A 24,882-nucleotide genomic window follows, 5' to 3' on the forward strand; every position below is an offset into this window, starting at 1 on the left:
CACCGAGCTGCTCCCCAGCTGGCGTAGAAAAGTTTTATTAGAGAGTGGACTTCGGGACAACAGTGAGACTGCAGCGGTCGCAGCTGAGGGACACCAGCCTGGGGACCTCAGAGCCGCCCCTGACCCACAGGGCAGCTCCTTGACAGGCTGCCAGACAACATGGCGGGAGGCTGAAGGAGCTTGGTGCGCGGAAGGCGCTGCAGAGGAACAGGAGGGTGCGTTTCCAGGGGACAGGTCTCCCAGAGATCCCCCAGCCCACCCTGTCTGACCCTACAGCAGGGCCATTCCCAGCTCCAGGGAGCACAGGGGGACAGATGGACACAGGAGGTGCCAGGCTTGGGGAGGAGTGTGTGGGGAGGGGCAGGAGGATATGGGCTGGCCTCTGCCCCTGGAACCAGGAAGTGTGAAAATCTGGTGAAAGGAGAAGCCTTCCCGCCTGTGAGAAGCCCCGCCCTAGCTGCAGGGTGACCACTGACTTCCCACGCTGTAGGGGCAAATCCCTTGCAGTGCTGGAGCCCAGCAGGCCCGACCCACCCCAGGACCTTGGCATCTGGAGTGCCGTCTCCCAGGTGCCTGTGCCTCAGATCCCCACCCCACAGGCCGGACCCGGCTCCCTCCTCCATTCAGGGGCCTCCTTCCTGATCCCCTTGGAGGCCTGCAGGCAGAGGGGGAGGTCCTCCTGCAGGGCTCCTGTTTCTCCAGGTCCAGGGCAGATTCCACACCTCCCAGTGCTGCTGCTGGAGAAGACATTGTCCCAGAGGTGGCACTTCCCTGCTCACCCCTGGGCACTCTCCTCTTCCTGCGTGAACCCCATCTTTGGTCCAGAGGTGAGAAAGCCCCTCTGCAGCCCAGGGAGTGGATGGGCATGTCCAGAGAGAAGATGATGCTCTCTGGCAGGGAGGGGAGCTGGTGGGAGGCAATGGAGACAAGGGTCCTGATTTCCATCTGGGCAGGAGGGACAGGGCTCTGTAGACTGGGAGCCTGGGATAAGAGGGCTGGGTGGAGCAAGGCCTGGACACTGGCCTAGAGTGGGGCAGTTGTGCGCTTGGCAGACAGGTCCTGAGTGGCCACTGGATGTAGACATGAGCCCCCCTCTTTAGGTGGCTCCAGCTCCCAGCAGGTGGCACTGGATTAGATGGATGAGTGGGTGACAAGTATCTATGAATGTCCAGAGCGTGCTGTGCACTCCGAGTTTTTCCGCTGGGCCTCTACTTTCCCAGGGAAAAGGGCACAATGGCCCCTGGGGACTCGCAGGAGGCAAGGGAAGGTGGCAACGGACGCCAGGAGGGCCATCTATTAGCCCCTTCCCTACCAAGCGCAGGGTCTCCGCTGCTCCACGTGGCAGGGCGAGGTCGCGTTTGCGCCCTTGTGAGGAGGCGGCGGCTCAGGCGGGAAGGCGTCCGCGGGTCCCCGGCCCCGCGGCTCACCGCGCCCCGGCCCGGGCGGCACCCAGCGCGCACAGCAGCAGCAGCTGCGGCGGCGGCGAGGCGGACGGCGCGGGCGCGGCGGAGGAGCAGGAGCACACGGCGAGGCCGTCCTGCGCGCGGCCCTGCGGCCCCGGCTGCGCTCGGGCCGCCTCTGCCTCCGCCTCGCCGGCCGCCGGCTCCCCGCACACCAGCCAGTCCCGCGCAGTGGACTGCGGGTACCCGGGCGCCGCCTCCAGCTCGCCTTCCTGCACTTTCCAGTACTCCTGGCCGCGGAAGAAGTAGGAGGCACCTGCGGAGAGCAGGGCCAGGCTAAGCCCCGGGGCGGGGCGGGAGGACCACACCAGCAGGTCCACAGGAGAGGGAGGGCCCGGCCACGGAGGAGGAGCCACGGGAGGCAGGGGCGGTGGGTGGGCCACCTCTAGAGTTCCTTTCCCTGACTGGGCTTTTATCTAGGACCCTGCCCTGTGCAGGCTGTGCTAGGTGTCAGGGCACAACTCAGAGCGAGGGACACTGCCTGTCCTGTGCGGCTGGCCAGCTGGGGTGCTTCTATGCTGCCAGGGGCAGATACAAACTGGGGGCACAGGAGTCCTGGAAGATGTTGAGCACTGGCCAGGCTGTGTGGTGCCTAGGAAGGTGATCCAGAAGTCCCCACAGGTGCAAAGGCCTGGGGTCCAGTGTGTTTGGGTTTGAGAAGCAGGAAGAGGCTGGTGTTGGTGGAGGGAGTGGGCAGGGTGGAGGATGGGCTGAGAGGTGGGGGAGCCAGGGGTGTGGACTTCTGGAGTCAGGACTCAGCTGACAGGCAAGCCCTGGCTCAGGGAACCCCCATTTTGCTGGTGAGGAAACTGAGGCTGCACAGCCTCCCCCCTGAGCATGCTCACCATCAGACCAGCGCATGGCGTCATCCAGCGTGCTGGGGACACCCCTCCACAGGGGGCCCTGGGCAGGGTAGCCAGGGTCCATGCGCCGAGTGTGGTCATCATAGCGCCAGTAGAGCTGGTCCTTAAAGAAATAAGTCCTGTCATTGTGAGGCCAGGAGAAGGCGGCATCCACACCGCCCGGCGGGAGGCTGAAGTCCGAGATGGGCCGTGGGTATCCTTCCTCTACGTTATTGTCCTTAAACACCCAGTATCTGTCTCCTGGGGGCGAGAGAAAGAACGTGGGCAGGGGCTCCAGCTGGCCTGCTCCCATGTTTGCCGCCCTCACCCAGGGGTGGGGTGACGTGGCTGCAGAGTGGTCACCCGCATCACAGTGCCCAGGAGTCCTCGTGGGTATTTATTGAGCACCTACTATGTGCCAGGCCTGGGTCGGTCATGTAACCAGCAGCCTGTGGATGCAGGCTCTGCTCTGGTGGCCATTTAGGACCAGAAACATAACATAGGGTGAGTTGGCCACTGCCTGGGGATGCTGTTTCGTGTCCTACCCAAGTTCTGGGCAGGGGGCTAGGAACGTCTTCATGGAGAAATCAAGCAAGGTGCTCGGTCCAAGGCCTGCGTGTGGATTTACGCAGTAAGCAAGACGCTTCAAAGCCCCTTGCTGGACAGAGGGTCTGAGTCACATGGGAGGACATGAGGGAGGGTGCCTCGGAGGTGGCCAGGATGCAAGGTGGCACACTGGTCAGCTGGTGGGAACAAACATGGTGGGGCCACAGCCTGGCGCCTCAGAGAGTGACCAGCAGAGCCAGGCAGAGGCCCTCGCCCCGCCAGAGACCAAGAACTGAGCAGGATCCCCAGAGAGGCCTGCAGGCCGGGGCGCAGCAGCCCTGTGCACAGCAGCCCCAGCTCCACCCACAGTGCGCACAGGCAGACTGCAGTGGGTCCTCAGGATGGACCATATTCAGCCTTGAGGTGGGGGAAATTCTGCCCGGCATGTGTCGCCCTCCATGATCCCAGCAGCTTAGGAGGCTGAGGCAGGAGGATGGCAAGTTGAGGCCAGCCTGGGCAACTTAGCAAGACCGTGTCGCAAAGGACAGACAGGGTTGCAGATGCTCAGGGTGGAGCACCTGGGTGCAACCCCAGTAGCAAAAAGGAGGGGAGTCCTGCCACAGGCCCCAACAAGGATGGACTTGGAGCGCGTTGTGCGTGCAGGCACTCAGGGAGGCTCTGGAGCAGCCAGACCCCCAGGGACAGAGGGAACGGGAGCCAGGGGCCAGCTGGTGTTCAGTCTGGGCAGATGGCGAGCTCTGTGGGTGGAAGGCCAATGCCCAGCAGCACCAAGTCACGCGCTGGAAACAGCTGAACATCAGAGTCTGTCACGGGCCTCCTTCCTGCCATCACTGAAAGGAACCACCAGGGGCTGGGTGTGGCTCAGTAGTGGGGCACTTGCCTGGCATGGGGAAGCCTGGGTGAGTCCTCGGTGCCACACACATGCACATACCACAGACACACACCACAGACACGCACACACACTCACTCACGCACAAGTGTTCCAGATAGGGACAGCTGTGATGCTGTAGCAGGGAAGGGTCAAGGGTATGAGAGCCGCTATGGAGCTCTGTCCGGCTCCCTGGGGGAGGACACAGGTCAGCTGAAAGCAGACAGCACAGGAACTGGCAGGCTCCATCGGGGACATGGGTGCAAAGCCCATGGACCTGGGCCTCTCGTCTCACCCAAAACGCATAGCAGCAGAGAAACTTGTGGGCAGCCTCTGCAGATGACCCCAGGGAGCATCCCTGGGAGGGACGGGTCAGACACCAGCCCTCGGTGATGCTCGGCCAGTGGGAGCCCAGGACCTGACCCTGGGAGGCACAGACCCCGAGGCCTGGAGCTCCTGATGGGAGCAGCACCACAGGCCCAGGGAACGTTCCGGTCAGAGACCAGGGAGGCAGCCGAGCACACAGGGACCCTGGCGGTCCTGTGGGCAGGTGGCAGGCGAGCTTGTACCCTGGATGGCGGCATCTGGTCACTGGTGGCTGCTGGGGCTCTGTGGGACTCTAGGAGCGCCGTGCTGCAGTCTGCGTCTCCCTGTCCAGAAGACCCTGCTACTCTTTGTTCTGGTTCGTTTTGTGTTTTGTACTGGGAACGGGCCACTTGTCCTGGGGACCAAACCCATACCTCTTTGTATCTTATTTAGTCACAGTTCTCCCTAAGTTGCTCAGGGTCCTGCTACTTTGCTGAAGCTGGCCTTGAACTTGGATCCTCCTGCCCCAGCCTCCTGAGCTGCAGGGATCACAGGCGAGCACCAGGGTGCCTGGCCCATGTGATAGTTCTGCAGTTTTTCTACAAGTCTGATTTTTTCCCCCCAACATAAAATTTTGAAAAAGGAGGAGGTTCTGTGGGTCTTGATGGGCCCATGCGGGCCATGTGCAGAGCAGGAGCAGTGGTGCTGCTCACGGTGCACCGTCCTCCCGGGGACACGGCCAAGCAACAGACACTACAGGAGCCACTGCACATGCTGCTCTCTGCTGCGGAGCAGGGTCCCAGGGGCAGCCTCCTGCCTCCACCACCCAAGGGTCCCACCTGCCTCTCCTGAAGCGTCACTCACCCGAGGGTCCCCAGGGCTTGCCAGTGCAGGTGCCCGGGACTACAAGGGCTATGTGAGAGACGCATGGGAGGGAGGCAGCAGCTACAAGAGGCAGCCGCAGCCAGGCTCTCTGCACCTCCAGGAGGAGCAGGCGGCCAGTGCTGGGCTGACCCTCCCTGGGGCTCGAGTCCTGGGTCCTCAGCACGTGGCCCTGCTGGCCGGGGTTCTGCAGGAATCGTGGCTAAAAGAGGATCCTGCTGCTTTGGGCCTCCTCATCAGAGACCAGAGGCGGCACCGATGGGAGGCGCAGCCCATGCGGCCAGCGCTATATGGGGTTGAGAGGCCTGGACAGTGCTCCTGGAGCCCAGGGCGCCCTGTCCTCACTGAGGTCAGACTCCGGGCCACGGTGGGGAGGGGCGAGTTCCTGCTGGTCCCCTCCAGGGGGTGGGCCCAGGAGACCTGCTCCCGAGGGTGGGTACTATCCCAGTGATGAGGCCTCCAGGCCTTTCCCAAACTAGGCATTCTTTGTGCTCAGCAGGACGGCTGCTGCCTCAGGGCCTTGGCTCTGACTGTCCCTGACCTGAACTCTGTTTCTGGAACTCTGGGGTTGTTTTTGGTTCTGAGGAGTGGACCCAGGGGCATTTCTACTATTGAGTTATATTCCCAGTCCTTTTTATTTTGAGACAGGATCTAAGTTGCCGAGGCTGACCTCGAACTTGTGATCCTCCAGAGTGGCTGGGGTTACAGGCAGGTGCCACTGTGCCCGGCTCAAATGGCATCTCCTGAAGTGGCTTTCCTTGCTCGAGGTGCTCTGTGCCAACCTGAGTCCTCCCCACACTGAGCCCTCCTTCAGCTGACATTCTTAGTACTTGCGAGAGCTTTCTAGCACGAGGCCTGGGTTGTCATGTTGCTCCCTGTGTACCTATAGGAACTACCACAGGCTGGGTATACAGCAGGTGCTCAATATGTATCCACCTAGTGCACAAGGCACGAGGGGCTCTGTGCTCTGGACTGTGGAGCAGACCACGGAGCAGCCTCCCGGCAGGTGCGTCTGTGCTGTGGGTGCCGCTGCAGCCTCCGTCAGCAAGGCCACAGAGCTGGGGAGGCCCACCCACCTTTGAAGAAGACAATCTTATGGTCACTCGTGCGCTCATACACGGCGTCCACGCTGTCCAGGTGCAGCGGCAGGCCCCGCCAGAAGCGGTGCATCTGCGCCGGCTGCAGGGACACCAGGTGCCGGTCCCGGTTCAGCCTCCAGAAGTACTTGCCTGAGGGGACAAGGGGGTGGCTGCAGGTGGCGAGTCTGGGGACCCCGTGGGCTGAATCCCGCCACCTCCCACCCCTGGGCCCTGGGGGCACCTTTGAAGAAGAAGGCTTCGCCACGGATCTGTGCCACTGCGTCAAAATGGGCGCTGCACCTGTGGGGCACGTCCTTCCTGGGCCTGCGGGAAGAGGGCCAGGTGGGCAGGAGGTGCCAGGCCACGCACCCCCGGATCCTGGCTTCCTGTAACAGGGGACCCATGGGGAGCCCACAGAGGGGCGAGCTTGCCAACTGCTCTCTTGACAGGGGATTCATAGCCACAATATGTAAAAACTCACCCATAAAAAAACAAATGTCCCCCTCATTAAACGGACAGAGGGACCAGATGCTTCTCCAGAGAAGCACAAAAGGCCCACAGATATATGAAAAATGTCCAACACCAGTTGCAACCAGGGAAACGCACAAGACAACACTGAGACTACATCTCACACCAGTCACAACGGCAGTCCCCAGGAACACGGCTTCCCGAAGCCCACACTTTTGCATGACATCCTGCCTCACCGTGAGCCCCCAGAAACGGAGCAGCCTTCTATGGACTGAGACCTCTGACACCATGAGCCCCCAAATAAACTTTTCCTCTAAAAAAAATACAAATAGCAATAAATGCTGGCGAGGATGTGGAGGGAAAGGAGTACTTTTACACTGTTGGCGGGACTGTGAATTGGCTCCTCAAAGACGAGGCATGGGCCAGGCGTGGTGGTGCACGCCTAATCCCAGCCCCTCTGGAGGCTGAGGCAGGAGGATCTCAAATTCAAGGCCAGCCTAAGCAACCTAGCAAGACCCTAAGAAACTTGGTGAGACCCTGTCTCAAAATATAAAAACGGCTGGGGACATGGCTCAGTGGCAGAGCGCTTGCCTAGCATGTGTGACGCCCTGGGTTCAATTCTCAGCACTACACGTAAATAAGTAAATAAAATGGAGATCTGTTGACAACTAAAAAACAAAACAAAAAAAACCTATTAAGAAGAACTTTTTTAAAAAGGGCTGGGGATGTGGCTCAATGGTTAAGCACCCCTGGGTTCAATCCCTGGTACCAAAAAAAAATTTTTTTTTTGAATTTTAATATTTATTTTTTTTTTTAGTTTTCGGCAGACACAACATCTTTGTATGTGGTGCTGAGGACTGAACCCAGGCTGCACGCATGCCAGGCAAGCGCTACTGTTGAGAGCCACAGTTTAGTCAGAATGATGCCTGGCATTTTTGCCAGAGGGAATGGTTGAAAGGTGACCCTGCTCCGGGATTAGGATCCTGCTGGGAATAGGGCAGATCCTGCTGGGATTAGGGCGGATCCTGCTGCCTCAGGCACCCTGCTACTTGGGAGTTCCCCTTGGGGTTCTGAGAGAATTGGAGCCCAGTGGAGGGAGTGTGTTCCCGGGAAGTGTGTGTAGAGTGCCGGTGAGAGTTCGGGAATAAAGAGTTGCTGTTTGAATCTACAAGGCTTTTTGGCGGCTCGGTTATTTGTGCCCAGACAGACTGCGGCACCACATACATGTAAAATAAGGATATTGTGTCCACCTATAAAAGGGCTGGGTGGAGCTGGGTGGTTGAGTGCCCTGGATCCGTTCCCTGGTGCCAGAATATATTTGTAAAAGGAAGAATGGGAGCAGGTGCTCTCAAGGAGCCCTCATCCCCATGGACTCTGGGCAGCGCCTCAGGGGAGACTCATGCTTGCCTGCTCCCTTGCGTCCCAGGGTGGCAGGGGCCACCTCTGAGCACACTGGGGCTGTGGGTGCTCCTTGCGCTGTGGGCCGGAGGGGAACCGTGTCCCACCAAGAGGCCAGACCCCAATCCCACCTCCAGAACACGGCCACAGAAAGTGCCATGGCTATCCCTGGTTACAGCCCACAATCAGGGGCCACTGAGTAACTGAGCAGCCAGAGTGCATGGCCCTCCACGACAGGGGCCAGCTCCCAGAGAGGCAGCGGCTGGGCCAGCCTGGAGCAGAGGCCCTGGCTCCCCCCAGCACCGTGCAGTGTGGCCAAGGGCAGTGGATGGGCCCTCGTGCTCAGCTGCAGAAGCCCCCAGGCCTGCAGACCACGCACCCTCCGCCTTGACCGCCCCTTCCGCCAGTGCGGTTGGGCAACCCGGAAACCCAGCGATGAGAGGCTGAGGCAGGAGGATGGCAAGTCCCAGGTCCGCCTGGGCACCTTGGTGACACCTTGTCTTAAAACCACAGAGGAAAAGGACTGGGGTGCGGCTCAGAGTGCAGCACCTGAGGGTCAGTCCCAGCACAAGGAAGGAAGGAAGGAGGAAGCAGGAAAAATGGAGAGCGCGGAGGAGGGAGGCGAGGTGCCGGCCAGTGGGCCCACACAGCCGTGCGCATCGCAGGGCTCTGTGCACACTGGATGAGGACAGGCAGGCCACCGCATGGTGACAGGGCCATGGCTTACGGGGTGCTGGAACGGTTGTCGGGGGGCTCTGGCAGTAGGGGTGGCTCCTCGGGCTCTGGGGTGTCTAGTTGTGCTGTGGGGGACACAGACTCCCGCACACCTGTGGGAACAAGGAGGACAGCATCCAGCCCAGGAACTTACTCCTCACGTCCCTGCAGGCCCTCTGGAGACCCCAGGATGGAGCCAGGCCTCTGGGCTGACAGGACCCCAGCACCCCTCCCACTGCAGGAACGGCCCTGAGGGACCACGAAGCGCTTAGGCCGCCTTCAGAGCCTGCCCAGCGCTGGCCCGCCTGACCCTCCCTGTCCACCTGCAAGAACTGAAGTGGTGCCAGGCGGCAGCCACATGCACAATCCCGGCCCCTCCAGAGGACGGCAATTCCAGGCCAGCGGGCACCTCAGCAAGACCCTGTCTCAAAATAAAATACAAAGGACTGGGCCACGGCTTGGTGGGGACACTGGCCAACCGCAGGCCACGGCTCAGTGGGGGGCACTGGTGCCCAGAAACAAGTCCTGGGTTCAGTTTCCACGGCTGCAAAAACCAGAAGGATGGGAAGCACGTGTCCAAGAGCAGCCAGACACCACGCTCACAACGCCATCAGAGCTGCCCTGGGAGGGGGGCAAGCAGCCCAAGTGCCCGTCACCACAGGTACATGGACGCAGGAGCTCAGTGTGAAGAGGGACATGCTCTGACACGCTAGACGTGGTGGGACCTGAGGACGCTGTGCACCCTGAAAGACACCAGTGGCCGAAGGCCCTGGACGGCCTGCCTGGCCAAGCTGGTGGCCCCAGCAGGCCAACCGTAGGGACAGAAAGAGCCCTGGCTGCCGGGGCTGGGGAGGAGGAGAGGCTCGCAGGCCCTGGTCTCTCTGGAGTGACCCAAGCTCTGGACCACTGAGCCACATCCCAGCCCATTTAAGTTTTTTATTTTGAGGCAGGGCCTCACTGAGTTGCTGAGGCTGGCCCTGAACTGGTGATCCTCCTGCCTCAGCATCTTAAACTGCTGAGATTACGGGGGTGGGGGGGGGCACTGCACCTGGCTAGACATGGACACTTCAAAGGGTGAATTTTGCAGGATGTGCGTTTTACTGCAGTGAAAGCGACACCCCATCTGGGGACGGATGGGTGAGGTACTTGCCCCTCATGGGTGAGGCCCTGGGTTTCCTCTAGCCCCACAGACATTGGTGGAGAGTGGTAGGGACAGCACAGAGTGAGGCCTGGGCCCTGGACTGGGGAGTGGCCGGGCATGGCCGGGACCAGGACACAGGGGTCTCATCACCTCCTCTCTGGGGCTCGGGTTCCCAGGATGGGGGACAGGGCTCTTTAGCCTTATTTCTGATGGTTTTCAGGAGGGAGGGGCCCTGGGGCGGAGCTCAGCTTGGCCCGTGCACTCCTGTGGTCCACCCTGGGCAAGCTGCCTGGCCCTGGCTCCTGTGTTCCACCCTGGGTAAGCTGCCTGGCCCCGGCTCCTGTGGTCCACCCTGGGTAAGCTGCCTGGCCCTGGCTCCTGTGGTCCACCCTGGGTAAGCTGACTGCCTCCATGTGCCTTGGTTTTCCCCTGTGTGGACAGTTGTCCCCTCTCAGGACCATGGAGACTTGCAGGGCCCCTTGCTCTGCACAGGCCTGCACTTGCCCCATTGCTGCTGCCAGGATCCTGAGAACTGGGGACAGATGTGGCTTTCCCTATGCTCCTAGGGACCCAGGGTGGGCTCTGAGAGAGGCTGAGGCCAGCTGGTCCCCTCCTCCCTTCCTGCCACTCACGCAGGGCAGCCAGTGTGTCTGGCACGGGGCAGTCTGAGGCCAGCTGAGCCAAGCTCAGGACATCCAGGGGGCCTGTGTCCGGCCTCGGGGACACTCACCATACAGCTGCCAGACGCGCACCCTGTCATCGTAGGGCAGCCTGTAGCGCAGCGGGTCGCCCACGGGGCCCTGGTAGTATGGCTGCATGATGGAGCTGGGGGTGGAGACGTGGCTCAGCCCGATGGCATGGCCAAACTCATGGACGGCCACTGCAAACAGGTCCATCCCGTGGGCATCTGGGGGATGGGAGCTGCATGAGCAACCCCCTCTCCCCTGCAGTCCGGGGCCACATGTGGGGGCCTGCTGCCCTGGTGGTGCCGGGGCTGCGTCCCTTCAGGGGACTCTGCTGGGACTGCCCGCTCCCTCTGCGGCTCTGTGGGATCTCGGCTTCTCCCTGGGGGTCCCCTGCATGCTCACAGCAGGCAGCAACCTCTCTGGGCCACGTGGGGCTCATTCAGGCTTTGAGGACCAGCCGAGTCCCCGAGCACAAAGGCCCGGGTGTCAAGTGGGTCCTCAGACCCTGGAGCTACAGGCCTGGCCCCAAACGATGGGCTGGGCCCTCCTCACTAGGAGAGGCCCGGGCAAGGCCGGCCTGGCTGCTCATGGACACCCAGGGGTGGCTGGAGCCGGGACTGCCCGGCCATTCACAGGCACCTTTACGCCAGTTTGGCTGGGGGCACGTGGCCCACCTGCCACTTGGTCTCGGGGCTGGGTGGCTCCGCGTCACCTCAGGGAGTCTGTGGGGGCTGCCCGGGCCTAGGGGTCCCAGGGACTCAGCACCCACCAGAGGAGCGGAAGGTCCAAGCCTCCTCATCGTCAAAATGGGTGTCCCCTGCAGAATGGTGGTCTCCGGGAAAGAAGGCGTGGGCCACTGTGCCGCCGGGGCCGTCGAAGGGGTATTCATCCTGGTGGTCGGCCCTGGAGAAGTCTATCTGGATGTCTGCGGTGCTGCCGGCCACCTCGTGGAAGTTCAGCGGGGCGATGTCACTCCAGACTTTGAGAGCATAGTACATGAGCGCCCGCACCGTGTCGGGGCCCAGGGCTGAGTCCCGCGGGAAGGTCCGGACCCTGCGGGGGGGTGGGGGGGTGGGAGGGAAGAGCAGGTCCAGGCCGGGGAGCACAGGCCGTGCCCCAGGCTGGATGGGCATCCTCCCCCGTTGGGGCTGTGGGGCCTACAAGGGTGTACCACTACCTTCCACCTCTGTCCCTCCTCAGAGGTCCCAGGAGTCACCCCAGCTGGACACGGGAGGGAGGGTCCAGGGGGCTGAGGAGCAAGGGTCTGCAGCCTGCCCTGCTGGAGCTTCACAGGGCCCGTCAGCCAGGTCCACCTGAGCCAGTGCTGACCTCAGGGGCCAGCAGAAGGGCAGCCCACGAACCCCCTCCTCCCAGACCTGAGAGCACAAGGAAGGAACTGCGTGAGACAATCCCCAATCTAGGGGTCTCCCCATAGGAGGCAGGAGGCAGAGACCCCAAGAGAGGAGGCCACATGCAGAGGGGAGCAGAGGTGGGTGAGGGACACCTGGGACATCCCCTCCAGGCAGGACCGGCTTCTGGCTTCCAGAACACAGGAAATCAATCCCAGGTGTCTCAGTCCCTGGTTGGTGGCATTTGGCATGGCAGGCACCGTGGCAGGTGACACCCCGTCAGGCCCGGTGTCCTTCTCCTGGCCTGGTCACCCACCTCCATGACAGGTTCCTTTTGTTCCACTTGGTTGGAGCCGGAGCCTGGCGCTTCCTTCGAGCCCAGGACAGAGGGGGCAGGTCAGGGAGGGAACAGCGCGGGGTCTTCATCAGGGCCAGAGTGGCCTCATCTGCAGGGGGGGTGCTGGTCAGCAGCAGGCCTGGCCCACCTGCCCCCCAGCCCGAGGTTCCCAGGAGCCCCCAAAAGCTGCAGCCTGGCCTCTGGTCACGGGCCTCAGGCCCAGGCCTGTTTCCCCTGGTCCTGGGGAAGGCCTGTCAGATGAGGCCCACCAAGGGGCAGGGCCCAGGAGGGGAGCGGCCGGGCCGGCACGGCCCAACAGGGACCACGGTGTCTCCTGCCGTCCATAGAACTGACCCAGGATGCCAGTGGCCTTCAGGCCGCCAAACTGCTGCATGGTGGCGATGGCCTTGGACAACTCTTCCTGCGTCTGCAGCCGCCCTGTCGCGGGGTCCGCTGGGGGCAGGTAGCCAAACCTGCTCAGCCACTCCTAGGGACAGAGGGCAGAGTGAGGGGTGGCCACGGTGCGGCTCCACGCAGAGCTGCCTGGACCAGTACGATGCAGGGAGCAGGCCTCCGAGCAACACCACCCCGGCCCGATGCCCTCCGTCCAGTTACTCTATAGGCAGCTAAAAAACCTGACGCCTCTTAGCCAGGGCGGGCTTGTACAGTGCCCAACCTGTGCAATTGCTCACAGCAGGCCTGCACCACCTCACTCCTGAGGCAGCAAAATGTCCAGGGGACACAAGTGAAGTTAAAAGTTTCTTCAGTGTGGCCAGCACCAGATGCAGGCCCCAGGCTACCTATTAGGGGTGGTCTAGGACCAAAGGCTTGAAGCCCCTGTCAAGAAAGGCAAGAGATGACCTCACAGAAGAATGGCACCGAGGGCCTAGGGCCCAGGCTGCCCACTGGACATTCTGCTGTGCAGCCTGGGGAAGGGTGGTCAGACCCTCTGGGCTGCTTTCTCAGCAGTGAAGCCAGTACAGTGCCGACTTGGCAGGGTGGTTGAGGACGGGTCAGTGGGGAGGTGGGAGGGGCTCACACCAGCACTGCCCAGGTGCTCTGTACGGAGGATCTGGGATGTTGGAAACAGCGAGTGGTGGGCAGAAGGGTCACCCGACCCTTGAGCCAAGCAGGAAGGCAGGTCGAGCTGCCACCAAGGGGGCCCTGGGTCCTGGGGTGGGCCTCATCTGCAGCCCCATCCACAGCTGTGGCTCCTTGAGCCACCAGGTGGCGCTGTACCACTGTGCAAAAGGCAGTGATGGTCCCATGAGCACTGCTCTGTCCCCAGTCACAGCTTACCCGCCCTGGAGCACCCAAAGGTTGGGTTTCAGGGACTCCCTGTGTCCACTCCAACCCTGGACCTGCTTCAAGAAGGGTGTGAACCAGGTAACATGCCAGGGCCAACCAGCAGACCCTCCTCTTTTCCTTTTTGCATACCGGGGCTCCCACCTGGCGCCTCACACACGCCAGACGACCCCTCCACTGAGCCACATCTCAGCCTTTTTTATTCATTTTGAGGCACAGTCTCACTAAGTTGCCCTGGTTGGCCTCAAACTTGTCCTCAGGATGGAAGCGGTGGCACATGCCTGGAATCCCAGAGGCTCAGGAGGCTGAGGCAGGAGGATCACAGGTTCAAAGCCAGCCTCAGCAACTTAGTGTAGATCCTATCTCAAAATAAAGAACTAAAAGGGCTGGGGATGTGGCTCAGCACCCCTGGGTTCAGTCCCTGGTATGAAAAACAACAAAACCCCTGCCACCCTCCAAACCTCAAGTTCCAAAGTGGCTGGGACGGCAGGTGCGCCCCACTGCACCTAGCTAGGTCTGGGTGGGTCTTTGTGATGGATATTTTAAAAATCCTCTCGTTTCACTTGTGCCACATGTCAGCCCCTGCCACCTGTCCTGTGGGCTGGTGCTGGAAGGAAGGCGCTGCAGGAAGCCAGCCGTGTGCAGGAATGGGATTCTGAATTCCCAGATTCCAGGACCTCAAAAGGGACAAGTTACTAACCAGGAGGGCAGTCTCCACGATTTGCATATCATTTGCATACACCTGCAGACCAGCTAGATTCCCCCTCCAGGTGACAACTGGGTCCTTGCTGGGATCTTGCCTCCATTCCTTTATCCCTTTCCCAACCCAGATTCCCCTCTCAGCCTTGACAGGAGGTCCCCAAGAGTGCACACAACTGGAGGTTCCTGGAGACCCCTCCAAGGCCACTGGGCAGGTTCTCCAAGTGGACTTTCATGGTGGGGCCTTGGGAGGAACCTGATGACCACTGAGGTGAGCAGTGCAGTGGGGCCCTGGGCGCTGGTTCCAACCTGCTACCTCCCAACTCGAGTTCCATCAACAGGATGTTCTGAGTGTCCCACAGTTTGTCACTGCCCGGGCCCTGGAACACCCAACAGCATTCCCGGGGAGCACGTGCATGGCGGTTTTTCCAAAGGGTTTGTTTCTGGTTTTGCAGGGAATGCACCCGGGGCTGTGAGCACACCGGGCAAGCGCTGTGCCACCGTGCTGCACCCCAGCCCTTTTCATTTTAGTTATGGAGGCTGGCTTTGAGTGTCTATCCTCCTGCCTCAGCCTCCCAGGTCGCTGGGATGGTAGGCACGCTCCATCACACCAGCCATTTGTAAATTTGGTCCTACAGTTTTTTTTTCTTTATTTTTTAAATATTTATTTTGTTAGGTGTAGATGGACACAACACAATGCCTTTATTTTTATGTGGTCCTGAGGCTCGAACCCGGGTCCTGCCCGTGCTAGGCAAGCGCTCTACCGCTGAGCCACAATCCCAGCCCCTGCAGTTTTCTTCTCTAATGCCAGAAACCACAGTTGTGAAGCCTCTGCCAGGAGCTCAGCTTTGGCTGCACCAGCTCTTCACCTCCTGGAAGGCCTCCGCAGGCTCCCCGACCTACCTGATGCCAGGCGGGGACACCCCAGCCCTCTTAGTAGACATCTCCCCCACCTACCAGGGGCGAGGTCCCAGGAGGAGGGCCCACTGTCCCAGACCTTGCCTGCCTGGACCTGGGAGAGGAGCTGGGGCAGTGCAGACTGGGACCACGCCTGGGGTCTGGTGCCCTTGGGGCAGGCATGGCTGGCACAGCCTTCGAGCTCCTCCCAATCTCCAGAAGGGGCAGGTACCCAAGTGCCCAGGGCTGTGTACATTTTATTTTGGCTGGGGACTGAGCTCATTTGCAGTGTGGGACGAGGCTAGTGGGTCCCAGGCAGCAGGCAGCAGAGAGGGCTGAGCAGCCTGGGAAGAGCCACCCAGAGCTGGCCGTCCCTGCTGGGGGTAGAGACTGCAGAAGAGGTGCCCCGCTGCGCCCCACCAGGATGCACCAGCCCCTCTGCCCCTCCGTGGCTGGCAGAGCCGAGGCCCAGGGTGGTCCCGAGGGCGCCGCCCCCCCGCTGTGCCCATTGGCCTTTCACGGGGACCCACTGGAACCCAAGCAGCTCCGGGACCCGCGGAGCCGGCCGCGCGCCGCCTGCCTCCTGCTCGCTGCGGTCCTCGCTCCACTGTCGCCACGGAGACGGCCGCTGTCTCCAGGGCAACGGAGGCTGCAGCAGCGGGCGCTGCGCGGCGGGGTGAACCTTCCAGAAGGCCACGGGGAGGGGCCGCCGGCCGGCCGGCCTCCCCACCTGGCCAGGGCTCCCGGGTGGAGGCCGCGGGCCGTTGCTGCAGGCCCGCTGAGGCCGACGGCGGGGACCGAGCCCGCCGCGCTCTGGCCGCTGCCGCCGCGATGGCGATTATCGCCGCCTGACACTGGGTCTCCCTGAAACCGCGTCTTCCGCGGCCCTAAGGAGGCGGGTGCTTGGCGCGAAAGCCGGGTCCGTGAGTCCCGCGGGTAACAGGGAGCGCGCCCCTCCCGCCGCACTGACTCACTGCGTCCAGGCACCAGCCACAGCCCCGGCCCCCCCACGGCGAAGCCCCAGTGTCGTCAGGGGCCACCCTGTGCCTGGGCTGCAGGCACTGACCTACATGCACCCCTGGCTCAGCTGGCCTGGGCTGACTGCCCACCGCTTCCGGCCCTGGCTGACTCATTCCACCAGCCTGGGGGCAGCAGGTCCATAAGGCCATCTCACAGATGAGGAAATTGAGGCTCAGAGGTCCTTCGCAAGACCATGGCTGAGTGGACCCCTGCAGCCCCTGCCACAATGCCCCACAGCTGGCCCGCCTGACAGCAGTAGCCGCAGTACTCTGCGGCCAGCACCTGTTCTCATGCCCTCTCCACCCTTGCTGCGTCAAGCCCCTGTGGAGGCATGGTCAGCATGACCTCCACTCACAGGCAAGAAAGCGAAAGCCCAGAGAGGGTGGGTCACCTGCCAGCGCCACTCAGCACAGCTCAGCCACAGGGTAAAGAAAGGCACAGGCCAGGCCTCAGCTGCCTCTGGGGGTGACTCTGCAGCTGGCCTGAAGTTGGGGTGAGCCCTTGCCCCAGCATCTCTGGGGGGAGGGAGCTTGCAAATTCCTCTGAGTGTCTGCCCATCTGTCTTGAGGGCGGGTGCTGGGGACAGTAGGGCAGACCACTATTTCCCTGCAGTCAGGGGAAAATGAATGGCCAACAGCACACAAATGGCCTCAGGGGGTTTCACATCATGAGCAGTGATCACCTAAGGGCTCTGACAATCAGCCGCCATCCTGCACTGGCCACTGGAAACTGGCCGAGGCCCACCACAGTACTCAGATGCACTGGGAGGACCGGGCTGTCCCATTCTGCCATGCACTTGGCACCCAGAGGGTGCTGGGAGATAGCTGTGAACCAGTCTTATAAAATCGGCATCATTGCTGTTTCCCCATTTAACAGATGAGGAACTTAAGGCACAGAGTGGTCAGGACACTGGTCCACAGTCACACAGCCAGTAGAGGCAGGGCTGGGACTGGAAGCCGGGCTCACCACACAGGTGCCTGTGCTGCAGCTTTCGTGCTGTGAGGGACCAATTAAGCAGGTCTCAGGAACAGTCCTGGGTGACATTTGAAAAGCTAGCCAGGTGATGAGCCCAGGAGTGCTTGTGGCAGTGGGAACAGCAAGAGCAAAGAGCCAGAGCAGGATCCAGCCCAGGACACCCAGGGAGAGAGAAGAGCGGGGACAGGCACCCAGGAGAGAGGTGGGGAGCAGGAGGCCAGGTGGGGAGCCAGCCTGCAGTCAGTGCGAGGCCCTGCCCCCCAGGCCTGCTGCGACAGGAAGGTGCCCAGAGGCCCCCAGTGAACACACACAGCACCCTGTGTGCCCAGTACCAAGCCTGCACCCACAGCCAGGGCTCCATGTCATCAATGTCACAGTCAACAGCATGAAAACCAGAGGCATTCAAAGCGTCCTCAGGACCTTTAGGAAGGAGCTGCCCTGGAGGGCACCCCGCCATGCCCCAAGGAAGGAGCCGCCCTGGAGGGCACTGCGCCATGCCCCAGCCCTCAGGAAGGCGCCATTCTGGAGGGCACCCCGCCATGCCTCAACCCTCAGGAAGGTGCCACGTGGAGGTCACTCTGCCATGCCCTAAGGAAAGAGCTGTCCTGGAGGGCACCCCGCCATGCCTCAACCCTCAGGAAGGTGCCACCATGGAGGGCACCCTGCCATGCCCCAAGGAAGGTGCTGCCCTGGAGGGTACCCTGCCATGCCCCAGCCCTCAGGAAGGTGCCACCCGGAGGACATGCAGCAGCCTGTTCCCACTGTACAGAAGAGAGGTTGAGGCTTGGCGCTTAGGTCACAGAGCATGTGAGCAGCAGCCTGGGTCCTGATGGCCATCGAGAGGGGACCACAAAGCAAGGGATACAGCGATGCCCTCCTTCTCAGTGGTACTGTTTTGTTTTGGTGCCAAAGATCAAACCCAGGGCCTTGTGCATGCCAGGTGAGTGCCCAGCCCTGAGTTGCCCGCGGCCCCACCGAAGCACCTTCTCACCTCTGAGTGCAGGACCAGGGTGACAGCTGACGTTCTCAGGGCTCAGGTGGGTGCAGGGGACATCCTGGGCCCTGAGCCAGGCGGGGACACAGAGCTGAGGGCACAGAGCAGCTACAGGCTTGCTTGGGTGCTGGTGCTGAGGGCATTTGTGGCTGGTTGTGTCCAGGCCTGAGGGTGCCAGTGCCCAGGAAGGGGACACGTAGGCTGATGTGTGCTCTGGTGTCCTGCCTCCCGCTTGCTGCCGTCCTAGTACCATCCTGTCAGCCCTCCGGGAGGTGACCAGAACCCCCTCAGTGTGTGCCAGGTGACAGCACCAGATGTTTCTGGGAGCAGAAATCAGAGGAGAAACTCGGAAGGACTTTGGCCAAACCAGTCACCACGCACCAACTCCTGGGCCTGCCCCAGCAGATAGGTCCAGGACCTCTGGAAGCACACAGTGGCTGCTAGTGGTGGAATGGAACTCACAGCTGGCATGTCCCCCCCAGGCCTGGTTAAGGAGGTGACATCCATGCAATGAAACCCAAGGGGAGACCCAGTCATCCTACAGGACCTTCTCCTCCAAGATGGACTGCAAGCAAGAACAGCAGGGGACTGGAGACTCAGGAGCATATGCCCACCTCCTGATCCTAGGGAAATGACGGCACTCCCAGAACCTTTGCAGGGCTTACACTTTTTGCTGTGGGCATCAGACTCAGGAATCAGGGGGAGAAACCCAGGCCCATGGGCACTGCAGTGGGGACAGTCCCAGGAGCCCCAGTGGCTCCTCTTCCCTGCTCCAGTACAGCCTGAACGGCCACCCTCCGCTACCCTCACAGCCGAGGCCTCAATCCAGCTTTGTGCAGAGACCCTGGGCTGGGCTGGGCAGCCTCTCCCAACTGCTGGGCTCAGTGCTGTCTGGCAGAGGCTGGGTCACGCGCACAAAGCGGCCCTTCTCCTCATTGGCGCTGAGACCCAAACCCCCAGTGGGTGCCCCCAGGAAGATCTGGAGGGCCCAGCCCTTGCAGTTTTCTGCCCCTGGGGCCGGAAGCTCTCTAGCGTCATCCCTGCTGGGGGCCACCAGAGGGCGCCGCCTCACCACGATGGGAGCAGAAGGGGCGAGTCTGCCCACGCCAGAGAGCCAGGCCTGCCCCGGGTGGGGGCCAGGACTGGGGGCTGCCTGTGGCATCTGCCACTTTGTCTTTGTTCTTTACCAGTGGGATGCCAGGGCCCCACTGCCTCTGGCCAGGCTGGGGTTACTTCCCCTGCTCAGTGGCCTGCTGGGTGGGAGTGGGGGTGGGCAAGTGACAACTGGGGTGCTGAAGAACCAGGAAGCCCAGGCTGGCTCCTGGTGCCAGCCAGGAGCGTGAGCCTGGCTCAGTCTCTGTGGCCAGGGACGGCACACAACTTCCCAACTGCACCAGGTCTGATCAACTAACTGGGCTGGACCAGCCCCATCCCCCACGGTGCTGACCCTAACTCTGTAGGCCCTCCTGGCAGCTGCTTTTGTGGCACCTTGGGAGCTGGGACACTGTTGCCCCTGGGTATGCACTGCAGCGAGGGAGCCGGGAGACCCCCAGAGACAAAGGGACCTGATGTGAGGGGGCCCTGAATTCAGAAGCCAGGTGGGTGGGAGGGAGCCTGCCCCAGGGGCCCTTTGGGCATCCAAAAGTGGGCAGCAGGGAAGGTGGCCAGTGCCCTCCCAGATGACTTCAGGGATGGCCCTGGAGCAAGTCCTGCCAACCAAGGGGTTATATGTTCACTGGAATGTTCCTGCCTGAAATCCACCAGGCCACTTGCCTGAACCAGAGGCTTGGGAGCTGGGAAGGCCAGTGATGCTGAGATCCGCCTGCCAGGACCCCATTAGGAGATTGCCTGCGTGGGCCGGCCACTTGTGTTGGGCGGAAGGCCACCCTGGCCTGGGTCCCTGAATCTCCCTGGACTCGGGGTAGCACAGGTGGGGGTCTCATAATAACTCAGCTAAAGGAAGTGGCTGCATCTTCGCCTGGCTACCCCAACCTTCGTGGCAAGATCCTTGAAGTCTGATCTAAACCCTCAGGGTCTGCAGGAGACTCAGATGGGGCAGGCAGGCAGCAGAGGGATATGTGAAGAGGCCGGGCGGCTCCCAGCAGGGCTCCCTAGCCAAGCCTGGGAAAGCGTCTTGGAGGGGCTGGAGGGCCGGGAAGGCCATGAGGCTGCGGCGGGCCTGGAAAGGTAGGGAGTCCCCACTGGGCTCAGGACAGGACCAAAGGGAAGGCAGGGCAAGGATCGTCGCCCTCACAGAGAAAGGGAAGAGGGACGGGGCCAACATTCGCGCTCAGCGGGGGCTGGGGACCTGTCCCTGGCTTCCCCGAACCCTCACGGGCAAACTCCGGGACCACAGGCTTTCCCAGCGCCCATAGGCACGGCCTCGGCCCTCCCTCGGCTCAGGGATGCGCGCCCCTGCCCTTCACTGCTCCCGCCAGGAAGCACGCGGGGCGCAATGCTCACGGCAGCTGCGATGGCGGTCCCCACCCTCCGGGCTCCCCCGCTTTGGGACTGCTCCAAGCCGGGGACCTGGGCTCCAGCTAGGCGACTCCCCCCAGCTCCCCAGGCTCCTTACAGCTGCGTGCGCATGGAGCGCAAGACTGGGGAAGGGACCCGGCTCCCTCCCAGACTTGGAAGCATTGGCCTCACTCAGCCTGTGCTCCCGGACTCAGTTTCCCTGCCTGGGACGTGGGTCCCAGCGCCCCGGGTCCCCTCACCCGAGACTCACAGGTGGGCTTCCCCCTCACCCGCGCAGCCGCCCGCAGGAACCCTCGCTCACGCGCGGCGCTCTTCTCGCCCCGGGCCATGCACTCACCACCCCCAGGCTGAGGTCCTCTGCGCGAGGTGCGGGCGCGGCGCAGCCCCCGCGGGCCGCCAGCGCGAGCAGCAGCAGCAGCAGCGGTAACAGCCGGAGTCCCACGAGCGGTGGGCCCGGCCCCCGAGCGGCGCGGCGCCCCATCCCGCTCTCGGGGCTGCGGCGGCGCGGAGGCGAGGGTCCCCGCGCCCGCCCGCAGCCCGCGCCCTGCGATCCGCTCCGCTCGGCTCCGCGCCCCGCGCCCCGCGCGCAGCTCAGCAGGACTACCGCTCGCCGCCCGCCTCGAGGGGCGGGGCATGCTAATGTACGCTAATAACCGCTCGCCCCGCCCGCCGCCTTAAAGGGCCGGCGCCCTTCCCGGCCGCACCCACTTGGCGCCCAGTTCCGCGGGACTAGCTGCGCGCCCGCCCTCCTCCAGGGGCGGGGACATGCTAATGTGGCTAAGGACGCCCCCGCCCCCGCCCGCCGCCTTAAAGGGCCCGTGACCCACCCTCCTGCCTACGAGTCGCACGGGCTTTGTATATGGGTCGCGCAAGGCAGGCGCTCCCCGAGGGTCCCAAGACGTCCTCAGGCCGCGGCGCGCTGGTGGGACGGCGGAGCCCCGGGGTCCTGACCACCTTTGTGAAGCAGACCTCTCCGCCCGCCTCAGCGCCTGGGGCCCTGTCGCATTCGCTCGGGACTGGCGGCCGTCGCAGCTGAACGGGCGCGTGGGGGAGCCCGCGGGCCGCGGAGCCGGAGGGGAGTCAGAGGGAGCGTGGGGGCGAAGAACGCAGGGCGGGGAGAGCGGGGAGGGGGTTCCCTAGGGAGCGTGGGGAGTCCGGAGAGCATGGGGAGGGGTCCCAGAGTGCTGGCCTCCGGAGAGCCGGTGGGAGGGTTTGAGAGTGGAAGGCTGGGAGCCTTCTTCAGCCTCTTTTTGGTGGCGACACTGGGTCTCCCTAAGTTGCCCAGGCTGGCCTGGAACTTGTGAGTCTCCTGCTCAGCCTCCTGAGCCACTGGACCTGGCCAGATCGCTGGTGCTGATGGAAGGACTAGGTAGGTCCCAGCACAGAGATTCAACCCAAACCTGGCCCTAGTGGAGGAGAGGGTTTATGGCTCATTCAATTGGATGTCCAGAGTGGCCACCATCAGCAAGAGTGGATGGAGCTGTACAGCAGCAGGACCGGAACCTGGACTCTCAGGCTGCAAGGGCAGCTGCAGCAAACATTTCCCAGCTTGCAAGAGCAGGTAGAGAGGGGTCCTCTAAAGCTAGTATCAAGGCTGTCTTTCTGGATGACATGGTCCGACTCTCTATCCCTGAACCAGGCTGTGGCATCGGGTGGTAGGAGGGGAGCTGCCTGGGCTGAAAGGGACTTTTTTTTTGTACTAGAGATTGAACCTGGCCAGGGTGCTTGACCACTGAACCACATTTCCCAGCCCTTTTTATTTTGAGACAGGGTCTTGCTAAGTTGCTTAGGGCCTCACTAAGTTGCTGAGGCTGGCTTTGAACTTGAGATCCTCCTGCCTGAGCCTCCAGAGCTGTGGGGGTTACAGGAGTGTGCTGGCTGAAAGGGATTTTCTGAAGGAAATCAGAAGTCCGGGTGTGGGAGAGTGTGTGTGGCAGGCAAGGCTGATCAAGGGGCCAGTGGGTGTGCCATGGCGGGTGATCAGAGTAAGGGGACTCCCACTGCTTTTGAGGTTTTGAGTACAGGCTGAAGGCTGCATGGAGGGGCTGTTGGCTTTGTGCTGGTGAGAGGTTTCACTGGGGTTTTATCAGCACTGAAGAAGGACAGTGGCTGGGTCTGAGCAAGCATAGGAAGGGACTGACCTCAGCAACTAGGAGAACGGCAGGTCCTGCGAGGCTGGTGACAGGTCTTATGGCTCCCCAGGGGCCGAGGCATAGTGCTGCTGGAGTGCCTTCAAGCTACCCGTGCTCTGGCCTTTAACAGAGTCCAGGCTCTGAGAGGCAGCTTCCACCAGCCAGCCCTTCAGGTGGGCGTGAGGTGCAAGACCTGGGGCCTTCAATGTGGCCCCTGGGAAGGCCACTGGAGCAGCTGTGGTGGTCCAGCACCTGCTGTCTGCCCTGGACGGTCACTCCTGTTTGGGCTCAGGAAGGCTCGTGTTCAAGGTGAACTCTGCCTGTCTGCAGCAGACTGGCTGAGCCAGGGCTGTGCCCAGTGGGCTGGCTGTGGCCTGAGCGTGGTGAGACTGGACCCTGCTCCCTGGACCCAGTGTCCTGCTGGGGATGGACATGCCACTGGGGCACAGGTATCTTTCTGAGACCCACAAAGGTGCCATAGCAGCTGGTGGCTGCCCTGGATTGAGCACACCAGGACATGTATAGCCAGAGGATGGACCTGCACTGAGTCTGGAGAGAATACAGGGGTTAGACCCAGGTGTCCCATGGGGCTACTCATATTGTTGGCCAAAACCCAAAAACCAAAATCAAATTTTGAGAAAACAAAAAATAGAAAGTAGGTAACTTCCCACAAACCTGTAAATTACATGTACCATGTGCACACTCACACATCTGTCTCAGCCTCTGAGCTCCTTGATCCAGCCTTGCCTGCTGCCCATGCTCCTGGCACCACCAGTTTCCTTCAGAGAGTCTCTGCTTTGTCCCTGTGGTGCAGGGTTTGCAGATGCTGGCTCTGCCTCTGGAACATAAAGCCCAGTTTGGGCAGCTGGCTCACCTCTGTCCCTGGATTCAGGATGGACACATGAGCCACACCATCCAGTGAGAGGCAGCCTGGGGACTTGGGCTGGGGCAGTTTGCGGTCTGGGGTGCTGGCTGAGCTGGGTGCTGCTGGCTGTAGCTTCCTGGGCCACGTGGGAGGCATGTGGGCCTGCAAGCAGAGGACAGGCAGGTGCACAGGGGAAGTGGGGCCTCCCTTGGACCCGCTGTGCCCTGTGCCCAGCAGGTTCTGGGGGATCAGTGCCTGTCTGCAAGTTGCTGGGCTGCCTGGCAGCCCCAAGGCTCAGGGCCACAGAGCCCACCTGGCCTGGGCTCTCACCTCTGGCAGCCTGAGCTCTGCTGACGAAGGCAGAATGGACTCTCCTGTCCCTGGAGGTGGCCAGCACAGACCACAGGCCCAGGCTGGATACCACCCCCCCAGCCCCGGCCCTTCCTGTCACTTTTGGCCAGTTCTTGGGGGTTCTCATGGCCTTGTACCAACCCCTCTGCTCAGGTCTGCTAAGTTGGAGACCAGCGGGCACTCGGGATGTTTCTGCCTCATGGTGGCGAAGCCGGTGATGACTGGGGAAGGAGAAGCCTGGGCCCTGTGCTCAGATAGCGCCCACCCCAGAGGGCCCCAGGGAGGTGGTGACCCTCCACCAGGTCTCCATGTCTCCGTCAAGCCTGGCCGGGCACCAACGATTGGGAGGACCAACCCTGGGCCTGCTGGCTGACGCTGCTGGGCGCATGGTATGCAGCCCGCCAGGCCCCCATGCAGGTCCTGACCCTACGTCTGGGCCCCACAGCGTCGAGGGTCGAGCAGGCAGAGGGCTCTTCCCAGGAGGCAGCCCCGGCTCAGCCTGTAGGAGGAGAGTGGATTGGGGCTGGGGCTCGGGCGCTGGAGGTCTCTTCTCTTGCTCGTCCAGAGCCTGGGAACCTGGGCGGCAGGCTCAGTGTCCCTGGTCCAGCCTGGTGTCTCTACCTGTCCTGACCCTCCTCTTCTCCCAAGGACCTGTTGGATGGGGTCCACCCCAACAGCCTTCTTACCCGAGTCTCCTCCTCAAAGGCCGTCTCCACTGGTCACTTTCTGAGGTTCTTGGGGTTGGGGCTTCACTGTGGGTTTGGGGGGATGGTCGCACACGTGCAGGAGGGTGAAGGAGCAGGGTCACGGTTGGAGAGGGCAGTGGGGTGGGTCCAGCCTGCAGGGGCCCAGAGCTGCCCCTATGCACAGCCTCCCTCTCAGCTTCTGCCTTCCCTGGCGTCCTGCCCAGGAGCACCCAGCCCAGCTACTTGGGCCTCCCTGTCCCTGCACCTGCTGAGCTGGCCGACAGGTGACCCAGAGATGCAGCTTGCGATGGCATTGAAGGGAGACTCCATTTCTTGGCAGCTCAGTCCCCACTTGGTACTTGAGGAGGGCTCTGTAGGTGCTG

The 24,882-nt window shown here is 62.2% G+C and overlaps 1 protein-coding gene across 1 annotated transcript; it reads right to left on the reverse strand.

The window, feature by feature from the left end:
- Positions 1-1,423: 1,423 nt before the first annotated feature.
- Positions 1,424-20,946, reverse strand: Mmp17 (matrix metallopeptidase 17). The gene is made up of 10 exons (XM_046445966.1): positions 20,803-20,946; positions 12,452-12,584; positions 12,077-12,206; positions 11,181-11,464; positions 10,456-10,632; positions 8,598-8,697; positions 6,246-6,328; positions 6,002-6,154; positions 2,306-2,563; positions 1,424-1,716 (listed from the first exon to the last, which is right to left on the reverse strand). Exons 1-10 carry the CDS (start codon positions 20,944-20,946, stop codon positions 1,424-1,426), a joined length of 1,755 nt encoding a protein of 584 aa, XP_046301922.1.
- Between the last annotated feature and the right edge of the window lie 3,936 nt (positions 20,947-24,882).

The sequence above is a fragment of the Marmota monax genome, unplaced genomic scaffold, assembly GCF_021218885.2.
Source record: "Marmota monax isolate L192 unplaced genomic scaffold, Marmota_monax_Labrador192_F-V1.1 WCK01_AAM20220418_F8-fsc00200, whole genome shotgun sequence".
Lineage (NCBI taxonomy): Eukaryota > Metazoa > Chordata > Mammalia > Rodentia > Sciuridae > Marmota > Marmota monax.

What these genes read in the sequence shown, in the direction of transcription:
- Mmp17 (XM_046445966.1), bottom strand. Translation starts at nt 20,946, where the DNA reads ATGGGGCGCCGCGCCGCTCGGGGGCCGGGCCCACCGCTCGTGGGACTC. An exon ending in AGGACCTCAGCCTGGGGGTG is followed by an intron (nt 12,585 to 20,802) that starts GTGAGTGCATGG and finishes CTCTGTCCCTAG; the next exon opens with GAGTGGCTGAGCAGGTTTGG. An exon ending in CGAAGCCTTCTTCTTCAAAG is followed by an intron (nt 6,155 to 6,245) that starts GTGCCCCCAGGG and finishes TTGTCCCCTCAG; the next exon opens with GCAAGTACTTCTGGAGGCTG.